This window comes from Puma concolor, chromosome A1, assembly GCF_028749965.1.
Source record: "Puma concolor isolate L17-30 chromosome A1, mPumCon1.1.hap2, whole genome shotgun sequence".
NCBI lineage: Eukaryota > Metazoa > Chordata > Mammalia > Carnivora > Felidae > Puma > Puma concolor.
The window spans coordinates 101,333,484-101,348,802 of NC_141667.1; the positions used below are offsets into that span (position 1 = coordinate 101,333,484).

The following is a 15,319-nucleotide window of genomic DNA, read 5'->3' on the forward strand; positions in this document are numbered from 1 at the left end:
GATCACATCAGTTTTGAAAAAATTGACTTGTGTTCAGAGTATGCACACCTGATTAATGAAAGTGACTGAGTACTGAATTCTTTAAAATGCAGTTCATTGTCACAGAATATTAGTGTCTGAGAATAATTTATGTAAGAACTGTACTGCAAAGGTTTGTTCACCAGGTGTTTTATTTTTAGACCTCACATATAACTGACTCAGAAATGTTGCTAGACGAAGGCCCATCTGATGAAAAAGGGCACACTGAAGAGAAACTACCACTAGTTTCCAGAAAGAAAGCCCATTTTGGGAGTTCAGACAATGTTGGTACTGTCCCAAATGAAGAACGATCTGACAGTGGTTTTCCAAACTCTGTGATAGCTGAATTTTCTGAGGAGTCCATCTCTGAAAATTTATCGCCCAACACTACTTCTTCATTGGAAGACCAAGGTGAGGAGGGGGTACCTGAGCCCCAAGAAACATCTACAGCTCTTCCCCAGAGTTCTTTGATAGAGGTTGAACTTGAAGATGTGCCATTTGCACAGAACGCGGGACAGAAGAACCAGTCAGAGGAACAGTCTGAAGCATCTTCGGAGCAACTGGATCAGTTTACGCAGTCAGCAGAGAAAACTGTGGATAGCAGCTCAGAGGAGATAGAAGTGGAGGTGCCTGTGGTCGACAGGCGGAATTTAAGAAGGAAGGCCAAAGGGCATAAAGGACCTGCTAAGAAGAAAGCGAAGCTGACATGAGTCAAGAAGAAATGCAGATGCTAGAACCCTCTTCTTTGTAACATAATTGTTGTTTTTAAAATATGGTAATAAATGGCATGGGGCACAGGGCAAAAATTCTAAAATTTTACTTTGAACTTATTTATGATGCCAGTTTTCCCTCCCCGTTAGGACCTAGGATTCACCATTCTTTTTAATTTTTCAGGCTGTTTGGTGTAAGTACAATTTTTTATTTTTATTAACCATGTTTCGATTTGGGGAAACCAGATCATACTATATTTTCTTTAACAATTGGGACACCTGACCGTTAGTATTTCAGAAAATATAAATTAAACTGAAAGTAGTAGGCTTTCCGTTACTTGTAAGGATCACAGAAATCTTTTATACTATGGATTTTAATAGTAAACTTGGTGAAGGTTCCAGAAGTTTTATCTTAAAAAATCAAAACTCATCATTTTTTAAAATGTAGGCAGGTCAAAACAAAAATGTCAGTACGTGAAAATATACTTCAACTAAATGACAGCACAAATACAGAAGTTTATGGTGAAGGGTTTATGAAGGTGGTATTTTGGCCTCCTGATTCGTAGCTGTGTTTCCTCCTTTGACTTGTGTCTGAGGAAAGGTACAAAATCTGTTTCCAGTTCCATCTTTACAACATCTTATACTAACAATACTGCTAGGGACTTAACTTCGGCATGTCGGCACTCATGATTATATACGTTTCATTTGAAGCTGGGGACTATACTTTTGTCCTCATCCAATTAACATGTATACTTCAGAAGTGTGAGAACCCTTCCTAAGGCTTCTCCTTGATTCTGCCACTGTCTTTACTCTAGAGTTGTATATTCTCCCCAGCTTTTGTCCACTTCCGTAACTCAAGAGAGTGATTCCTACCAAAAGGTCTGCCTGCCTGTCTGCCAGCTTATATCCTTGGCATCCACACCTGGGTAGATTTGGACCATGCCCCCACCACCTTCGATCCAGATGACAAGAATAAATCTGCCTAGGGAGCTACAGTTAAGAGCTTATATCAAATCGGAGGCTTTGGGTGTTGCTCTGGTCTTGCTCACTCTTACTTTGTTCTTGACAGGTTACAAGCTAGTCTGTATATATACATTGTTACTGTAGCAAAGGCTTTTGCCTAGGAAAATTAAAAAAAAAAATTCTCATTATTAGGTGTGCTCAGATTTGCGCTTCTTGTGGAGAATGCTTTGAGACCATTTAGATTGTTTTTAAAACAGAATTGGTCTTTACATGGAAAAAAACAAAACGTTAAGTCTTTCTGCCGTTATCTGAGGTGCTAAGGATCGATGTTGAATGCTTTATCCTAGTCTATGGTCAGGTGAGGTCATTAAATTTTATTTTGAGATACTGGTATTTTAGATCTAATAAGCTGAGTTAAATGTTTAAGCAGGTAAAATGACAGTAAATTTTGAATGCTCGTATCCCCTACATTTTCCTTCGTTACTGGTCAGAGGCAAGCCAGATGACTTTACTCCAGATGAAAAATTAAAGCACTTTGGCCATTTGTTTTCTGAACAAATGCTGATTAGTCGAAAAAATAAGTATGACTGGTACTAGTACTAGTGTATCTATCATGTTGATGCCGTTTTATAGATTTTGTGAGAAACTTTACTACCACAGTTAGGGAAATAAAGATAGGAAGATTTAGTAAATTCTTAACCTTTCCATTTTTAATTTCTTACAATAGATTTAAAAACCTAACACTTAGATATTTTACTTTTTTACTTGGACTATTCATTATTCTCGGGTATAGTTTAAGAAATTTGAGCTGACAACTCTTGATAGGTGAATATATAGTTGCTGAGTTCACAAAATAATCAGTTATTCGTGTATAAGTGGGGACTAACAGTATACACTCACCTTGTTAAACTTGTTTGGTTTATTCTTAAACAGTAAGAGCATTTTCAGCAATTGCAGAACTTTTTGCTTAGCATACCAGAAAACTTTTGATACATATTATCTCTGACAGAGAATGTTATTTTGGGGTTTGTAGATGGTAGAGAAAGTGAGGTCACGTAGAAAAACCTTACTGTCATGGTTAGTAACATGTTCGTGTCCAGTAAATGAGTTCTGTACTCAGTGAGTATAGAATTGATAACAAAATTTGTCCTCAATAAGGAATCTGAATAAAACGAATCAGATACCTAGTTTTTGCCAAGGCATTGGAAAAACTTCAGAATTAGAGAGGACTGAAATCTGATTTCAGCCAGCCAGTCTAGTTGTTGAGTGTCTAGTCACATTCTATAGTCCTTTGTGGACTGCTTTTTTCGGTTTAGAAGTTTTATTTCTGGAAAAGATTTCACTTCAGTTTGTGTAAATACGTATATATTTCCTTATGTAATATAAAACATATATATTAGCAAAATTTTAGTTCTGCTTTCAAGTTTAAATTCTCCAGTTGCTAGACATCACAGAAATATATTTAAGAATTTATTATAAAGCTCCTCTACAACTTTTAAAGGTGAGAGGATCTATTATGATTTTTTATAAAATCAAATAGCATGACAGAATGTCAGTCTTCTACTTAAAATGTCTATATTCACGGTGTTTCCATTCACTGCAGAATGAACATGGCAAGGTAACAATTACTGGTGATCAATGGTTCGCTTTTAGCTGACCACCAGAACACTACCTAAAAGTGTTTCAGTGACTTCAGAAAATTATCTTGAAGGTTTATGATTACATCAAACTGAGTCTCGACGTAGTATCTGAATACCTGCTATTAAGTACTGCTTTACCGTTAGGGATTACCTTCTAAGGTTTGGTCACACCAGCAAACTGATACAGATCTTAATGTAAATAAAGAATTTATACTAACATTACCCATCTGTGTAATAGCATTTTAGAAATTTCTGCCTTGTATGTCCACTAGTGGCTAATCTGATGTTAGGGTGTTAGCCAGTCTTTCATGAGTGTTATTAGTTACAAATGTTAGGCTTCTGTTGGTATATTTAATATCAAGCTTTCTTTGTACATGATAGTTAATTTGCTTATTTTGGGTTCTAAAAGATAAGTGGACCTTAGTTCTGTAGTATTGTGCTTATTACCTTTAACCTTTTTTTCCCCCCACCTTCCAAAACATAGTCGTTCACACATTCCCCATTTCTATTAGTGGCAAAAATCAGTCGTTAAAATCTTAATTGTTAAGAAAAGTTCAGCTTCTGTCATCCTAAAGTAATTGTATCATACTGGATAGTCATTCCCAAGGAAATAGGCTTTCTTTTCCTAAGTGTGTATGTGTTCTAAAACTTCTATGTTTACAGTATTTAGAAAAGATGTTACGTTATTTAGAAGAGCAAGCCTTACTGAGGTACTCATGTTTGTTTTCTTGGTAGTTTTTTTTGTTTTGTTTTTTTAAGTTTTAATAGTAGTATGTTTTGTGATCGTTTCCTGGCCTGTGTTTTGATAATTGAATTTGTTTAGACAAAATAATTTTGTTAAAGGCACAATTAATCACATTGGTTGTACTTTCAAGACAGACTTTAAAAATAAACAATTTAAAACCATTAACGTGATTATAGATTAATGTGATATTACACCTTAAAAGCTCAGAGCTACCAACATTCACAAGAGCACTTTGACTAAGTTACAAAACCTGAAACATGATCTTTTTTATATTATTCACGTTAACTGCAAACAAATTGCTCATAAAGAGCATCAGTGCAGTGTTTTTAAAACTTTTACCTGGAATTACTTACATTTTTAACCCTGTTAAATATATGAAAGTATAAACATTTTATTGTATTTTTTTTCCATATATTTTGAGTAGAAAATACAGTTCCTAGTAGATGGAAGTATACATGACTGAGAGGAAGAAAAAATGTGTAAAATACAAAACTAGAGGTGAAAAGATTTTTCTGAACTCTATTTACTGTAGTGTGCCTTCTCTCCTGTACTTTAAATACCTTATAAACAAAGGTTACCAGGGGTTAACCCTACCTTTCTTAGGATTAATGAAGAAAAAAGACTTCAGGTAAGGTCTCAGAAATGACAGTTTCCTAGCATAGGCTCTAGTTTTAAGTGTGCACGAACCTTTATGATAAAAGGTGTTTTCAACTATACTAATTTTTCCAGTAACAAAAAATCTGCATTGCTGAGTATCCACTTCTTAATGCAGATACAGACCAAGATACTTCTACAATTGCTTTTTTAAATCTTTTTTAAATGTATTTTTAAATCTTTATTTTGAGAGAGAGAGAGAGGGAGGGGGCGGAGAGAGAAAAGACATAGGATCCCAAGCAGGCTCTGCACTGTCAGCACAGAGTGCTGAGTAAGCTACCCAGCTCCCCTATAATTGCTTTTTAAAACATTATTCAGATTGATGAACGCCTAAATGCTCAACAGACTAAAAAATAAAGACCAATTTGTAAATAAGCCTATTTTAATGTTTCTTACAATAGAATAGTTCTCTTGAAGGCTGCAGATATGTAAGGCTGTTGGGCAGTATTTGGAGAACCACCACAGAAACGGTGTCTTCTTAACTGGTGAGTAGTCTTCAGTAATTGTCAAGAGTTACTTGTCTGAAAGTGCTGTCAAACCAGCAACACTGCATTTATGCATCCATCGTTTTCAGGATTGTTGGTAACCTGGGCATATTTTCCTGAAGAAAACAACGCGGGAAAAAGGAGAGATTAGGTAATAAAAATTAACTTTGCCCAAAATATTTCTAATGGACACTTTTAAGAAAGAAAAAAATAAACGATAGTAGGATCAATGAGATTTTACAAAATCGCTCAAAATCAAACAAGTTCTGGAGGCAATTTTTACATATTATTGTTACACTTTTACAAATAGTGGTCAGCTCCATTCTGTTAGTACGTTGTATTAACAAGCCCTTGTGGATTTACCTGAGCATTGTTGCTTTTCCACACACTTTTCTTACTAGAAAATGCAGTAAGTTTTCATTAAGTTTCAAGTTAATCTAGCAACCTATTTTAAAACTGATGTCTGCCAATATGAAGTAGGAGTTAATGACTCATCTAAAGACTCAATCAAGAAGTCAGAGAGTACTCTTCAATTTTGAAGAACATTAAAGCTTACCTGGACACTAAAAGCAGAAAACCACGAAAACGAGGCATGGCGTCTTTCTGTTTTTTAATTATTATTGAAATAGTGTGGCTATGTGTTTGATGTAGGTCTCCCTTCCCCCATTCCTGGGGGAATTCTAATTCCTTCCAGTATGTTACTTACAATTGTAACTTTCCATCTGCTTCTTTCATAGTTTCTCTTAAAACAGCCCTAAATCTAAAAATCTAGTACACTTTATAAACTGATATCAATAATCCAAACTAAAAAGAATCACATTCATAACTCTTGTGTCTACAGAAGTATTTTTCGTAAGTTTACGTCTGATTTACATCATTTTTACTTATCTAGCAATTCTGCATTAAAATTTGCTTACATACTTCCTACCAACTTAAAAATTTCAATTTGAGGGTTATAATAGCAGCAGCCCCATATTCAAAACTTTACTTACCCCAAATAACCTTGCCTCCTTGTGTCACAAGGCCCAACTCACTCACGTTCACTTCAATGACAGTACCTTTGGTAATAACACCCAAAGACGTATACAGTGGGGATGAGGGATTCTTTTTTACACCAAGTATCGGCAGGCAAAAGGTGGCTTTCAATTCAGGATGTGTTACATGGGCCTTTTTGAAACGTAAGCCCTAATAAGTCAAACACAAAAACGTTATGAGTCTAAAATGTTAACGATGAGCAATCATCTGCCTTTCCAATGGTCTTCCCCAACAAAAATCCTCATGGATTGACCAATGTCAAATCTTAAGGCATCAAATTAAATATTTATAAATTCTACAGACTACAAACCTGATAAATACGTGGGGGAAAAACTCCAAACACATACTCCTGGAGTTGTTACCATGGAGCTTTACCTAGCATCATACTCAGGTTTTCCTCTGTAGTTACGTACATTTACTGAGAACTTGCTATACGCCAGGCACTGTGCTGAAGTGTACAAATAGCTCATTTAAGCATTATAACCTTACAACTCCCGTTTTGCTTTTTTTTTTATAACATAAGGATTGATATGTGAAATGACTTGTTCCCCAGGTTAAATGGCATGTCTCTATATACCTTAGCTATTTTACATGATGAAAAAGGTGGGTGGACTGTCAGCTTTTCATTGATGGTAATACTGGTCAAAGACTGGAGAAAGCCCAGACATCTTTTACAGAGACCACAGTCACTCAGTCACCTAGATATGGCCTCTTGGGGTGTAGCACTTCAGAAGCCACAACACTCTGCAGTCTCTTAAATTTGATTTTTCCACGTATGGGGTAAGGGTACATTAAGTACTTAGTAATGGACTCTTTAATGAAGCTTGTAATAAACTTACACAGTTGGGAATGCCCTTTGACTAATGCACAATAAGAGACTTATCTGTCAAGCTACAGAAAGCCTAGAACAACATGACCAGTATATTCTCTCCCTACAGAACTGATAAAGTTACCAAACTATATTTAAGAGATTATGAATATGAAATCAAAATAAGAGGCATCCATGATACAATCCAGGGACGGGTCAAGGTTTTCTGTAAAGGGATAGTGAACATTTTAGGTTTTGCAGGCCATATGGTCTCTCCTGCAACTACTCAAAAGTCTGCAGGAAAACACAGCCATACACATTATGTAAATGAAAGGGCACAGCTGTGTTTCGACAGAAATTTACAGAAACAGACTGTTTGACAACATTTTAATCCGTTAAAAATTATTCAGGTTGAGAAACGGGAACACTGCCAACCTTCCTCTGATTGTTTTTCTAAGCAGGTTAGATATCCAGTGGGGAGAGTAATTCAGTCTGTTTAAAGGGATTTTGCAAAAATACACAGCTGACCCACAAAAACAGGTTTGAATTGCACAAGTCCACTTACATGAAGACTTTTTTTTGATATTTATTTTTCCTTAATGATATTAACGTTTGTTTGTTTTTTTTTTTTCTTTAAGTAGCCTTCATGCCTAGCGCAGAGTCCAATGTGGGGCTTGAACTCAACCCTGAGATCAAGACCTGAGCTGTGATCAAGAGTCAGATGCATAATTGACTCAACCACCCAAGTGCCCCTTTTTTTCTGGTGCCCCTTTTTCTTTAGCTTTAAGAATACAGTATATGATACACTTAACATACAAAATATGTGTTAATCGACAGTTGATGCCATCAGTAAGGCTTCCAGCAACAGTCTATTAGTTTAGTTTTTGAGGAGTCAAAAGTTGTATGGATTTTCAGCTGTGCAGGTGGTGGGCATCCCTAACCCAAGTTGTTCAAGGGTCAACCATATGTTCAATTACATCTTGGGAAAGGGGACGAGACTGTTTTTGACCATTGGTGTCAAAGGAAATTAAAGTCCCACTCTTATATTAAATTCTTTTTCCAACGATTACATACTGTTTTCAAAAGCATTAATTGCCCTAATAAATAGGATTTGCTTCTTGAAAAAAACTGTCCCTACTGAAGTTTTTGAACTGTTCTTGAATATAACAAGTGTCAGGTATATAGATTACTTGCTGAGTGAGTAAAATGACTTCATGTGGAAAATGAAAATTCTAATATGCCATCTATTTAAAAATCAGGATCCACTGACACTGTAATGAAAACTACTTTTCATCTCTTGTTTCTTATGAAGACAAGATTCTTGACAGTACAGGAAAATTCCTAAGCCATCCCTGTCAATAACTTAAAATAACAAAAACAGCCTAAAAAAAGTCTTTCAATCTCTTTTCATATCAATTTCAGGAATTTCAGGAAATTCTACTTTACCCAATTTAACACAGCAACCAATATTTAATCCATCCCACTCTTGCAAGGGACTTACCATTGGCCTAATGAATCTTTCATATTTAGGTGGTTTTCGAGTAAAGCCATCTCCAACAAAGCAGACTTTTGTAACCATCCTCTTCCATGCTTTCTTCTTTCTCTTTCCTGTTCGAATAACTTTTAATACTTCTGTTTCTCCCTGGGCACGAACTTTGGGCAAAGGGACTTCCCATTTTCCCTAAAAACAGACCATCATTTAAATTTGTTAGTAAATGGCAATGAGAATGAAAAATCAAATTTTTTTCCTAAACCAACAAGATTTTGGCTCAACTGTTTCTAGAGGTCTGTACTGTCTGCTCGCAAGCCCCAAATTAATTGGAATTAATGAAGTTTCATATTATGAACACATTAAATAAAATGGTTTGCTTAAGCTAAAAATCTTAATGGCTTGTTATGGATGAAAAATGCCACATGTAATAAGTCAGTGACTTCTTGAAACTATATGTGCTGACTACCAAATAGTTCATATGTAAAATTAGAAGACTGTTTCCACCTCTTAATATATCTATTTTTACCTCAAGTGAACTGTTAGATTTTATTACTAGTAAGACAAAATCATCACCACATACTTTGAACCTCCCTAGAATGCAAATTGTTTGAAAAAAGTGAAAGGCAGTGTAAAGAATCTGACTTTGGAGCATCTGGGTGGCTCAGTCAATTAAAATGTCCAACTCTTGGTTTTGGCTTAGGTCATGATCTCACAGTTTATGAGATCCAGCTGCACGTCAGGCTCTGTGCTGACAGCGAGGAGGCTGCTTGGGATTCTCTGTCTCTGCCCCTCCCCTGCTCTCTCTCAAAATAAATAAACACTGGAAAATAAGTATTTAATAACTTTTAAAAAAATACTAAAAATTTTTTTTGACTTATTACTAACACATAGGTTCTAGAAGCAGTTCTACCATTTCATAGATCTGTGAGCATGAAGAATGATTTACAACCTCCTGGACTTCAGTCTTTTTATTTGTAAAATGAGGAGAGATTAAGTAGATAACCTCTAAAGTTTGTTTTGGTGCTCAAGTTACACCATGCTAAATGCAGATTCTTACACACCAAAAAAACAGTGTGGTTTTTAAAATCAAATTTGGAGACTCAAAATTCTTTAAATATAGATACCACATATTCTTTTGCTACCTAGATTTCTGTCAATTTATCCACAGGTGTTTAAAAACAGTACCTATATCTTTTCCTGTTTTTAGCAGAATTTAACCTAATTTGACACAAGCACAATTCAGTAATGTTGTTAAAAATTCTGAATTTTTATTTAAGTCAAATCAATTAGGGTTTTTCACTATTCTACTTCTGAACAAATTTTAGCACAGTAGTGCAGCAAAAAACCAGCAGTCGTATCTTTCTCTGCAAGAGCACAACACTAGGAGGTGTCAAATGTAGGAAGTTGTTAAAACTGTGAATTTGAGATGCACTGCTAACTTTTTAATTTTTTACACTAAAGATGTGTGGTATTCTAATACATTTTTAAAAAGCTGGTAAACACTAACGTGTTCTGGTGATGAGAAAGTAAATATTTTATTAAATAATACAAAATGAAATTTACAAAGACTTTGATACCTGAATAATGGGAATAGTAGCTGGATTTCATGTATCCAATTAAACTGAAGGAAAAAAACTAAGATTAAATTTAAGTAATTCTCTCCTGAACAAAAAAGAAATAAATGCTTCAATTTTCATTACTTACTGCTTTCTCTTTTCGTTTTTGTTTAATCATATTGGAAAGTACTTTAGCTCGGGACTGTCCCTCCCTGTCCAGCAGATACGCAGGTACGGCTCCTTGTGGAGTCTTTTCATCATTCTTTTGCTTGGTGTTTCTCTTTTCATGCATCTTGATACTATCAAGAAAGAAAAAGATTCAAGATTATCCGTTTTAAAACCTATTACTAAAAAGACATTAACTTGTTACAACAAAGAAATGATCACTTACGTCTTTTTCATTTGTATTTTCTCAGCATGGCGCTGTTTATGGTAGAGCTTAGCTTTCAGACCAATCATCTTTTTTGCCTTCTTTGAACGTTCATGAGCCTCTCGACCTTCCTTCTTTCTCTTTTTCTCATGGTAATCCAAACGATAGCCATAGCGCTTCCGGTGTAACTCAATATATTCGTTTTGTGGCTGTAACAGTGCAAGAAACATTGATTTTAAAAATGACAGAATTATGTTAAAAAACTTTCTGAGCACCATATGAAGTATAGAAGGCCTTATGTCATCCAAATGTTCACTTGGTTAAGTAACTCTTGTGCTATTAAGCCTAGTCAAGTGAGTTAAAAAATGTTTGATCCTGGATGATATCAGGCATCAGGATTCACATCTGTAATAATCTCAGTGAAAGTTTGTTCATTGAAAGGAACTTCCAAAATCCACTGGCCCCACAAAAAGGATGACCTGATTCCAGGATCTCTCTTTTTTTTTTTTTTCTTAACATCAGTAATCTGGTTTTTCAATATCGTCATCATTATCCTTTTTATTTAAAAAATTAGGAAGTCAGTTTTATTTACATACAATTTACATATAATGAAATGCGCCCTTTTAAGGTGCAGGTGTACAGTTTTAAATTTTCACAAACTATAACAGTTTTGTAACCACCACAATCAGAGTAAGAGAGTCTTTCGATTACCTCAGAAAACTTCCTTGTATATCTGAAAGCAATCCTTTTTTCCACCTCCAATCTGTATGTAGTGTATTACTCTAGTTTTGCCTTTTGCAAAGCATAGAAACTTACATATTAACAATTTGTAGCCTTTTGCGTGTAGCTTTTCACTTAAGGCTTTTGAGATCCCCCACGTTGTTACATTCATCAGTACCTCAATCCTTGTTACTGCCTTGAGTCCCATGTACGGATATACTGACCAGCTGATGGGTATTTGGGTTGTTCCCAGTTTTTAGCGAATTAACACGCGCCCATAAGCCTTTTGTGTGGTCATATGCCAAACTGCTTTCAAAAGTGGTTGTACTCTCTTGCTGTCATCAGCAACGCCCCGGATCCCCTTTTGCTTTTTAAGGGCCAGTTTTATTTTACATGGCCACTTTTATTTTAAACATGTGGCCACAGTCCATTTGTATTTTAAGACTGCAAAAATAAAATAATGACGCAGTCAACTCCAGCACAGAGAATAATGCCGAGTGACAGTCAACCAGGTACTACGTATCAGCTGCGGTGTTTTCAACCGCTATCACATAAACGTTGCGGCAACCACCAGGAAGGTACGTGGGAATACCACTTTGCAGAGAAACACTAAAGATTCAGCAGAAAGAGGGCAGATGTGGCAGATCTGTGCTGTATGCCTGGCTCCGTTTCCTCAGCAATAAAACGAGGCGGCAGAGGGATATAGCTAGGCTCTGGCACTAACGACACACAACACGTGGCGAAGCCGGCAATTTAACAGACTCTGTGTCCCCCAAACAAGTTTTTTTTCACTCAACCGAGGCCACCCTTCCCTTCAGCAGTACCTCCCTTCCACCTACCACCCCTCACCCCAGGGCCCCCGCCCCAGGGCCTTCGCCCTCCACCAGCTCTGTAGCCCTACGACCCGAGCTCCCGAAACTACCCCCCTCACCATGGTGACAGCCGCAGAGCCGCCGGGTGCAGGTGCCGGGGCGCAAAGAAGCTCTCAATTTTCGGGTCTCATAGACCCGCAAGTTCACTCCACGCACCCCGACGGGAAAGAGTTCTAAAACGACCGAGTGCGGAGAAAGCGCGACACATCAGTTCCGAACCTGGGGTTTTGACGTTTAGATAGAAGGGCGGAAGTTGCCGACAGGAGGCATTTGGGTGGTGCACCACCGGAAGTGGTGGAGTGCGGCGGCCGGAGGACGTAGGTGAGGAAGCTCGAAGTTCTTTCTGGTGGTACTAGGGCTTTCGCCAAAGTAGTGTGTCGTGACGGTGAGGCCTTTGCGGACTTCGGCGCGGTCTGCACCGGCGGCTCTCAGCACCTGGCGGGAAAAAGCCGACCTCCGGTATGCGCTCCAGTGCCAGGTGGGTCGCGGACCGCGCGGTGCGACTCCCGCGTGCCTATGACCCTGCCCCCTTGGCCACCGTGCCCCCTTGTGGGATACAACAGCCAGCCACGGAGGAGGAGGAAAGGATTCCCCCCCCCCGCCCCGAAGGCCTTCATCCTCCCCCTCAATCTTAGTGTATGGATTCGAGGCAGTTTTTCATGGCTCTGTCTTCTAATGTGATTTATTTTCTTTAAAACCCTAATTCTGACATTTGTGCATTTTCAGGTGCAATACATTACGTAATCTCTCTTCCTAGAATACACTTCCCCCAGGTATTGCTTCACACACTTGAGTTCTTTGCTTAAATGTCATTTATTTTTGTTTTTTAATTTATTTTATTTTACTTTATTTTTTAAATTTACATCCAAGTTAGCATATAGTGCAACAGTGATTTCAGGAGTAGACTCCTTAGTGCCCCTTACCCATTTAGCCCACCCCCCTTCCCGCAGCCCCTCCAGGAACCCTCTGTTCTCCATATTTAAGAGTCTCTTCTGGTTTGTCACCCTCCCTGTTTTTATATTATTTTTGCTTCCCTTCTCTTGTGTTTATCTGTTCTGTCTTAAAGTCCTCATATGATTGAAATCATACATTTGTCTTTCTCTGACTAATTTCGCTTAGCATAATACCCTCCAGTTCCATCCATGTAGCTGCAAATGGCAAGATTTCATTCTTTTTGATTGCTGAGTGATACTCCATTGTATGTATGTGTATGTGTGTGTGTGTGTGTATGTATATATATGTGTATGTATATATATATATACATATATATATATATATACATATATATATATATATATATACATATATATATATATATATATATATACATATATATATACATCACGTCTTTATCCATTCGTCCATCGATAGACATTTGGGCTCTTTCCATACTTTGGCTATTGTTGATAGTGCTGCTATAAACATTGGGGTGCATGTGTCCTTTCAAAACAGCACACCTGTATCCCTTGGATAAATGCCTAGTAGTGCTATTGCTGGGTCCTGCGGTAGTTCTGTTTTTAGTTTTTTGAGGAACCTCCATACTGTTTTCCAGAGTGGCTGCACCAGCTTGCATTCCCACCAACAATGCAAAAGAGATCCTCTTTCTCCGCATCCTCCCCAACATCTGTTGTCGCCTGAGTTGTTAATGTTAGCCATTCTGACAGGTGTAAGGTGGTATCTCGTTGTGGTGTTGATTTGTATTTCCCTGATGATGACTGATGTTGAGCATTTTTTCATGTGTTGGTTGGTCATCTGGATGTCTTCCTTGGAGAAGTGTCTATTCATGTCTTTTGCCCATTTCTTCACTGGATTATTTGTTTTTTGGGTGTTGAGTTTGATAAGTTCTTTATGGATTTTGGATACTAACCATTTATCTGATATGTCGTTTGCAAATGTCTTCTCTCAGCTTAAATGTCATTTAAATGTCACTTGAGTAAGTGACCTTGGTTACAGTTACTGCCCAATTTTTCTTTGCTAATTCTCTGTAGCACGTATTACCATATGAGATGCTATGTATTTTATTTATTCCTTTTGTCTATTTCCACCAAATAAGATACAGACAGTATGAACCCAAGGATGTCTTTTGTACACTAATTTTATTTTTATTTTATTGTATTGTATTGTATTGTGTTAATTTTTTTAAATATATGAAATTTATTGTCAAATTTGTTTCCATACAACACCCAGTGCTCATCCCAAAAGATGCCCTCTTTAGTACCCATCACCCACCCTCCCCTCCCTTCCACCCCCCATCAGCCCTCAGTTTGTTCTCATTTTTTTTTTTAATTTTTTTTTTTTAACATTTATTTATTTTTGAGACAGAGAGAGACAGAGCATGAACGGGGGAGGGTCAGAGAGAGGGAGACACAGAATCTGAAACAGGCTCCAGGCTCTGAGCTGTCAGCACAGAGCCCGACGCGGGGCTCGAACCCATGGACCGTGAGATCATGACCTGAGCCGAAGTCGGCCGCTTAACCGACTGAGCCACCCAGGCGCCCCTGTTCTCATTTTTTAAGAGTCTCTTATGCTTTGGCTCTCTCCCACTCTAACCTCTCTCTTTTTTTTTTTTTTTTCCTTCCCCTCCCCCATGGGTTCCTGTTAAGTTTCTCAGGATCCACATAAGAGTGAAAACATATGGTATCTGTCTTTCTCTGTATGGCTTATTTCACTTAGCATATCACTCTCCAGTTCCGTCCACGTTGCTACAAAGGGCCATATTTCGTTCTCATTGCCACATAGTACTCCATTGTGTATATAAACCACAATTTCTTTATCCATTCATCAGTTGATGGACATTTAGGCTCTTTCCATAATTTGGCTATTGTTGAGAGTGCTGCTATAAACATTGGGGTACAAGTGCCCCTATGCATCAGAAATTTTAATCCCTTTACTTAGAAGGCAGTGGTAGATACAACAACAGTAAATTCTTGTTGAATAAATGAACTTAATTCTCATACTGATCCCGTAGTGTTATAGATGGAAAGATAGGCTCAGAGATTTTAACTGAAATATTAAAGATTACAGAATTGGGACTCCAGCAAGTCCTCTAAACTAGTAGGATCTTTGCACCACAAGGGAAGGGTCCACTTGAAGTTTGTATTATAATTAGAAGTTTATGAAAAGTTTTTAAAAGACTTTCATTGCATTGTAACATACACGCAGAACAATGCATACTATAGACATATGCTTAGTGAGTTTTCAGACTCTGACCACACCCTGTAATTCACACCCGAATCAAGAAATTATATTAG

At 37.3% G+C, this 15,319-nt stretch overlaps 3 protein-coding genes across 13 annotated transcripts in view; 2 read left to right on the plus strand and 1 right to left on the minus strand.

Annotated features, from left to right (window-relative positions):
- FAM169A (family with sequence similarity 169 member A) overlaps positions 1–4,237 on the plus strand; it is a 95,977-nt gene extending 91,740 nt beyond the window's left edge. For all 7 annotated transcript variants that reach the window (XM_086698865.1, XM_086698913.1, XM_086698872.1 and 4 more), the window contains one exon: positions 180–4,237. In XM_086698865.1, coding sequence (XP_086554991.1) covers positions 180–728 — 549 coding nt within the window. In that variant the 3' untranslated portion in view covers positions 729–4,237. The remainder of the gene's footprint in view (positions 1–179) is intronic.
- A 635-nt stretch (positions 4,238–4,872) lies between these two features.
- NSA2 (NSA2 ribosome biogenesis factor) lies at positions 4,873–12,275 on the minus strand. The gene is made up of 6 exons (XM_025923640.2): positions 12,128–12,275; positions 10,498–10,685; positions 10,255–10,405; positions 8,560–8,739; positions 6,208–6,400; positions 4,873–5,331 (listed from the first exon to the last, which is right to left on the minus strand). Exons 1-6 carry the CDS (start codon positions 12,128–12,130, stop codon positions 5,264–5,266), a joined length of 783 nt encoding a protein of 260 aa, XP_025779425.1. The 5' UTR covers positions 12,131–12,275; the 3' UTR covers positions 4,873–5,263.
- A 74-nt stretch (positions 12,276–12,349) lies between these two features.
- The window catches only part of GFM2 (GTP dependent ribosome recycling factor mitochondrial 2), a 74,408-nt gene continuing 71,438 nt past the window's right edge, over positions 12,350–15,319 (plus strand). For 3 of the 5 annotated variants that reach the window (XM_025924269.2, XM_086698833.1, XM_025924270.2), the window contains exon 1: positions 12,351–12,546. The gene's annotated coding sequence lies outside the window, so the exon portion shown is untranslated. Of the gene's footprint in view, positions 12,547–15,319 lie in introns of all 5 variants that reach the window. The other 2 variants (XM_086698848.1, XM_086698822.1) reach the window with 2 other exon arrangements.

Coding starts and splice junctions, on each gene's coding strand:
- NSA2 (XM_025923640.2), bottom strand. Junction 10,406..10,497: donor AAAATACAAATGAAAAAGAC/GTAAGTGATCAT, acceptor CTTTCTTGATAG/TATCAAGATGCATGAAAAGA. Junction 5,332..6,207: donor AGGAGGCAAGGTTATTTGGG/GTAAGTAAAGTT, acceptor TGTTTTCTTCAG/GAAAATATGCCCAGGTTACC.